The sequence below is a fragment of the Carex rostrata genome, chromosome 3 (assembly GCF_964058835.1).
Source record: "Carex rostrata chromosome 3, lpCarRost1.2, whole genome shotgun sequence".
NCBI classification, from domain to species: domain Eukaryota; kingdom Viridiplantae; phylum Streptophyta; class Magnoliopsida; order Poales; family Cyperaceae; genus Carex; species Carex rostrata.
In genome coordinates, this window is record NC_135920.1 from 14,874,460 (window position 1) to 14,881,256 (window position 6,797).

Here is a 6,797-nt window from a genome sequence, read left to right on the forward strand (position 1 = left end):
GACCCGACACCGGTAACCCCATGATCGGCAGCGCCCAGAGACAAGAAACATCCTGTAGCGTAATTGTCATCTCTCCCATGGGAAGATGAAAACTGTGGATTTCTGGTCTCCATCGCTTCACGAGACCAGCGAGGAGTGATGGGTCAATATTTATGTTATCCATTTGAGAAACCTGAAACAAACCGAGTCTAAGCAAGAATGGTTTGCAAAGGTTGTGGTATGCAATTCCATTCTGAAGATGTCGAGGGTCCACTCCTATATTTCTGTAATCCTGTCTATAAATTGATTAAAATAAAATATTGTAATTCAAATATTTATATCATTTTATAAAAAAAAATATTATATAATTCATGGAGTAACTTACATTATCATGGATTTGTGAGACCTTATGTTTGGTCATGCGGTATCCATAATAAATTGCTAAAATTATTTGCTGACCATGTCGAATCAAAACCAAAATCATCATATGCAGCTGCAGCATCTGAAGGGCCACACAGATCACATCTGCTTGACATTCTGCATGCATAACATTTTGAAAGAATTAATAACAATCTAAATTTACTAACCACTCACATTATTAAATAAATTACTAAATTAAACAATTACCTATGAACTCTAAAACTCACAAGAATAAATAAATTAAGAAATAAATAAAATACGAGATGAATAAATTATCTAATTTATCACTTCTTGCAAAATACACTTAACAAACTAAAAAATGAAATATAATTCATTTAATTCATTTTCACAATAGATTAAGAAAATAAGTACCTACATTACCTAAATTACTTGCATTACCTAAAATCCAAAATGAATGAACTATGAACTTTAGGCTAAAATATTGTCAAAATAATACTATAAATTATTCATATCTAATAAATTGTAACTAATAATTGAGAGTACATAGTTAATCTCAAGAATAACTAAAATAATGCTATCAACACTCTCAATTCTATGCAATGCACTAATTTAAATAAATAAATTAAACGAAATTAATCTATACCATATCAAATGAGTCTAAAAGTAAATCAATTTTTCTAAACCCTAAACCCTAATTTATCAATTATTTTAAAATGCAATTAACAAATTAATAAAATTCACTATAATCAATAGTTTGATAACAAATCAAATTAGAAATTATTATCAATTAACTGATTTCTACACCGTCCCTTTTTTTAAACCTCGGATGGGAATTACCACACCGTCCCTTTTTTTTAACCCCGGACGGGTTTAACTTTACCGTCCGTAATTTTTTTTTTACCCTGGACGAGTCTGATTGTACCGTCCGGCTTTTTCCTTCTTCTTTTTTACCGCTAAGTTGGTTAAGGTTGCTAATTAGGGGATATAAACCGGACGGGATAAATAGTCCCGTCCCTTGGATGGGATAAATATTCCCGTTCCACCTATTACTCAACAAAAACCAAAAACGATCCCCTATTTCGATATTTTATTAATTTATTTTCTATTAATAAAAAAATCGGAGATAAAAGAGCCTAAAGATAAGTATAAATTGTATAGTCCATAAATAGAGATGTAAAATAGTCATGTCAATACGTCACAACACGACACAGATCCGTCATAGCATCTGCCGGTCATGTACAATGACTTCTATGTCATGTGCCATGACCACATGATGTGACAATCCTTCGAAAAATTGGCACACACAACATAGCACACGAATTGATTTGATCACGACACGTCACATGGTCACACGTGATCAAGACCGTTAAATCTTGATCGAATAGTGAACCTTGAATAAACTTACTTAAATTATAAACAAAATAATTAAATATAATCAAATGTGACCAACAATATTTGGACACATCACATGAAGTCACAACGTGACTAACGTAATCACTGTGACATTTCTCCAAATATAGTCACCACACGGCACGTAAAAATCTAACTTGATCACGACACAATACGACACTTAACTCAAATCACAACGTGACTAGTCACACATCTTATCACGCCACGTATTTACATCCCTGTTGACTATAAGGAAGTTTTTAAAAGTCCAAATAGTGTTTAAAGAAAGAGATAAGGCCCAAAATAACAGGCCTGCTACCTTCACTTGATAAAGTAATAAACCCATTACATCTACGACAAATATCTTCCCAGTTCAAATACTTACTGGTAAATAAAAAGAACTGAGTTTGGAGTTTGTCATATTGTACTGCTTACAAGAGAGAATAAGAAATGAAGAGCCAAAGTATCTCACATAGCTTACTACACTTCATACAAGATAGTTGAATAAAAAATATAATAAACCATGGTATCTGGACAACTCACAGCTGCACCACCTGCTCAAGTGAAGAGAACTCGGTATCAATCTTAGTAATATGTTCCTGATCAACTTGCATGCCTACACACACCTTATTAGAAAAGCAATAGCCTTGCCCTTCTGACATGTCACCAAACAGTCGAGTACAAATTTCAATGCATGGCTTCAGATCATCCTCCCCCCTCACCTTACTCAACCTTGTTATTAAATCATTGGTAGTTGAATTTCTGTCTGATCTCTGTTTTACCATTTCTTGTAATTCCTGTCCTTCGTATGTTGTACAACTTAGCTCCTTTAGCTTTTGATCAATTATGTTGCTCAGTCTTTTCTTGGAGGTAGCCGATTTCTCTATGTTGGATTTTAAGCCTAACTTCACATTGGAAATAGAAATGCCGGTGGTATTTTCTGAAAATACTTCTCCTAGAAGAGAAGCATTTTGCATGTACCGGTCAAATGCTTCATACTCAGCTTCCACATTTCCTTCCAGGTGTTCTCTTAATTTCATAATCTTCCATTTGTTTATAAGCCCTGTATCCTATTTAAAACAATTAACTATTTGAGTTCGGCATATGCAGTTTAAAAATAGCAAAATAGCATTACTGGCCAGTACAGGACTCCATGCGACTATTGTACCCCTAAACTATCAAGTATAAAAGATAACAAATGACAGAGCGATGTAAAGCTAAGATAATATAGTTATAGAAAAATTAATAAATAAAAAGAACCTTTTTGGCAGGTTGTTTTCTTGCACGAAGAGAATCCAAATATCTACTAGATAATTGCCGTAGTGAGTTCAATCGCCAAGAAGTACTGTTAAAGGATCGAAATGAAATTAAGATCACCTATGATTTATTTTTTTAAATTTGGACTGTGAAATTAATTTTATGCAAGAAAATTATCATTTTGGAAGGAGAAATACTTATTAGAGGAAGGATCTTTTGGTGTCTGTTCCAGTGAAGGAGAAGCAGCAGTTGGCGCCTTGTCTGGTAAGGTGCTGTTTTGCTTCACAACCAAAACTAGTAAATAAGAAAAAAGTTGGAAGGAAATTAAGGTAAGGAATACATTTCAAACAGTTTAATTTTGTTAGAATTGGGTTTAGTACCAACCAAATGGAATAATTCATTACAAACAGAATTTGTATATGGTTAATACCATGAATATGGCAAGGATTTTGGGCAGTGTAGCAACAATTTTTGCAACATTGGAAGGGGCACCTGCAAACAGTTGTACATCAGAAACTATGTATTATTCACTGATATGAAAAAGAAGATATTATTAATTGAGAAACCACCTCAATCAAAATATTGCAGCATGAAAACAATTCTAAAAGAATATAAATTTATCATTATGAGTTTTGGGCATTTCTTGCAAATACAGTAAAATACAAAACATTTAACTGTACGCACACAATACCCAGGAGTTAGGCTATTGTACAAACATTTGAATTTCGGTGGAAATACAAATAACTCAAATTATGCCTTCTCGTGTGCGAGCGGTCAATCCAAAATGCTCAATGTGTTCTACATATCAAAATCTTGTAGGTTAGCAGAATTTACAATTTATAAGATTCTTTCACTAATTTTATTTTGAATTTTGAAAGATGGACCAAAAATAATAAGAAAATAAACAGTTTTATTTTTGCATATCAAATAGGGTTCAGTTTTAAAAAATCCGAAAAAATAGTTAAAACAGTTATTAAACAGCTTTGCAAACTAAAGGAAACCTGGTATTAGTTTATATGAGAAAGAAAATCCCAGTGAATGCTGACAGTTTGCGTCGGACTAACTATTTCCCAAACCCTAGACAATAGTCATGTCAAGTCAACAAATAGATTGTGAAATCCTCTCCAGATAAATTCTCTAGACATAATTCCATGTAAATCTACTTAAAAAAAAGAATAGAAAGAAAAGAAAAGAAAAAGACAAAAAAAAAGCATATGAAGAAAGAGTATACCTAGATCGAGCAACATTCCCGCATTTAACGCACTTGGGCTTATTAAGGCCGCGAAGGCTCGGCTTTGGCATATCAAAAGCTGAAGTTCTCAGAGGTGTTGCACTTCCATTGAATGATGGAATGGCAAGCCCAGATTCGTCGCCACCTCTACTGCTAGAGGCAGGAGATGAAGTTGCCATCTATACAATGTCTCCCCTTCTCCCAATTTTAAATAATAAACAAAATTTAGATAATGCCACATATAGAGACAGAGTGATGGCATAACCCCTCACCACCAAAAAAAAAAAAAAAAAATTCCTGTTTGGCAGAGTTAATAGAGGAAAAGTGAAATTTGGAATAGGCTATAATTATTCCAGTTGTGGTTGAAGGCAGTGGCGAAGCTAGGAATTTTGTTAGGGGTAGGCAAGCATAACATAAATAGTTGCAAAAAAAAAAAAATTAACATAATATAAGAAAATAGGGTACTGACAATAATGAAATACCAAATTTATCAAAATTACCCTATAAATACGAATATTAAAGGAAATAATGTGGGAAGAAATAAAAGGGAAGGAGAAGTACTGTTCACAATGGCTGACTCAAGCTAACTCTCGCCTTCAAAGGAATTATCCCCTGTGAGCAATGCATTGATGTATAACATTGTAAAATTTAGATCTTTATTTACCAGATAAGTAGGTGAAGAATTCAACACACCTAGATTAGTCGGTTCTGTATAAATTAACCTGTGATAACCCAATACAAAGTTGAGATCAAAACAAAAGGAGAAAAAATCATGTGAAAATCTTTCACACGTATATATAGAATTGAAACCCTTTAATTAGTCTGTTACTGGTACATCAAAATCTAATAGTTATAATTTACGTGAAAATTTAATACTCTACTCTTGCAATTATTCAAAAAATTCCTACGTGCCAGCAAAATCTGAAAGCATGATCAACCAAAGATACTAAACATGATCAAATGACAGAAATATAATTGTAACCCTGTCAAAGATAAGATACTAAACATGATCAACCAAATCTGAAAACTTCCCAAAATAGTACATGCTTTCCAAAAAAAAAAAAAAACAGTGTGTGAAGCAGCATCATTACTCATTAGAGCTTGATTGATTCATTAATAGGGCTTGATTGATTCATTAACAACAGAAGGCAATTCCAATAAGCATACCAGTAGAGGTGGAATTAGAGGCGGCTAGGGCTACTGGTGGCAGAGACGGGCTGCGGGGCTGGCAAGCAGCTGGAACAGTAGAGGCGGCGGCGCGGCGCGGCTATTCTCTCTTCGTGCAAGCGCAGGCGGAGCCGCGGAGGGTTGAGTGTTTTCTTTTCCTTCGCGCGGGGGCTCTCAGCAGCGCAGCGGAGCGGAGGTTTGAGCGTTTTTTTTTTTTTTTTTCTCTGAACTCTGAGAGTCTGGGTTAGTGGATTTGGGTTTTGGGCTCAAGCCCATTTAATAAGCCCGGTTCAAAAAAACAAAACAAAAAATTCCAGGGGTAGGCCCTACCCTGTAGAGAGTCAGCTTCGCCACTGTTCCCATATTCCACTATTCCATCACCTCACCGAATAGAGAATTGACTCACAGTTGAATAGAAGAACAGAAACTCAATTTCATTCTTGTTTGGCTGGAACAGAAACTCTATAGTCTATTCCAAACAATTTCCCTTTCCCTCCCCAACCGAACAAGTTCATTGTTTGCTAAGTATCTTAAAATAAGGACCTTCTATCACATCAAGCCATAGACCATAGTCTGTCGTTGCTACCATGGTTTGGAAAACCTATTAATGGGCAATTTCTCAAATCGGAAGAGACTCACCTTATGTTCGAGATATGCCGATTCTCCCTTCCTCTTAGTTTGTTTGCGCCTAACTGATTCTTCAAATTTGATTTTTCACCGATTCTTTTGGATGCGGTTAAAGATCGTAAGAGAGATTCTGCACAGCGGGAAGTAGGTTTCTCTAATAAAGAGGAAGAAGACAGGTTTGTCGGGTGGGATCCAATAACTATACACAGGCTGCTAAGAAAAAATCGAGTTGGATCCAGTAACGACAAACAGGCCAACATTTTTGGGCCGTAAATTTTGAGTTTTTTTGGGCCGGATATTAAATTTTTCCGGGCTATTATTATTATTATTATTTTTCTGGGATCTCTATATTTGGATTACTTGCAAATATAAATATTACATAAATTAATTATCAGATCTTATAGGATGTAACAACGAAAACCTATATAAATTTACTATGTTTGATATTGCACGAGTAATTACTAATTACTTTACAATGAATTACAGAAATTGGAAACTTTCACTTATCATATCAGTTTTAGGTATATTGTAATTTTTTTTTTATATTCTGTCCAGACGAAGTGATCTTATTAGTAAAATATTGATTCTCGTTATATAATATATATGTGCTTCATATTACTTTATTTACGATTTTTCAATAAAAGTGTATTTGGAAGTCTAATTAAATTATTATCAAGTATATAGGCAGTATTTAATTTCTACTTGTCTTTTATTTTTATTTTTTTTGTTTTTAGCTCTAAACAAAATATTTGGAAAATATCTGAGT

The 6,797-nt window shown here is 34.0% G+C and overlaps 1 protein-coding gene across 6 annotated transcripts; it reads right to left on the minus strand.

Moving 5' to 3' along the window:
• Nucleotides 1-2,022: 2,022 nt before the first annotated feature.
• On the minus strand, nucleotides 2,023-6,261 carry LOC144551716 (uncharacterized). Of its 6 annotated transcripts, none has more exons than XM_078299791.1 (8): nucleotides 5,405-5,643; nucleotides 4,931-4,959; nucleotides 4,799-4,849; nucleotides 4,238-4,432; nucleotides 3,437-3,498; nucleotides 3,204-3,300; nucleotides 3,010-3,094; nucleotides 2,023-2,819 (listed from the first exon to the last, which is right to left on the minus strand). In XM_078299791.1, the coding sequence occupies exons 4-8, from the start codon at nucleotides 4,414-4,416 to the stop codon at nucleotides 2,289-2,291; spliced, it is 954 nt and encodes a 317-aa protein (XP_078155917.1). In that variant the 5' UTR covers nucleotides 4,417-4,432; nucleotides 4,799-4,849; nucleotides 4,931-4,959; nucleotides 5,405-5,643; the 3' UTR covers nucleotides 2,023-2,288. The 6 variants fall into 6 exon arrangements, with proteins under 6 accessions (XP_078155917.1, XP_078155918.1, XP_078155919.1 ...); XM_078299792.1 differs by having other exon boundaries at nucleotides 4,238-4,435; XM_078299793.1 differs by lacking the exon at nucleotides 4,931-4,959.
• Between the last annotated feature and the right edge of the window lie 536 nt (nucleotides 6,262-6,797).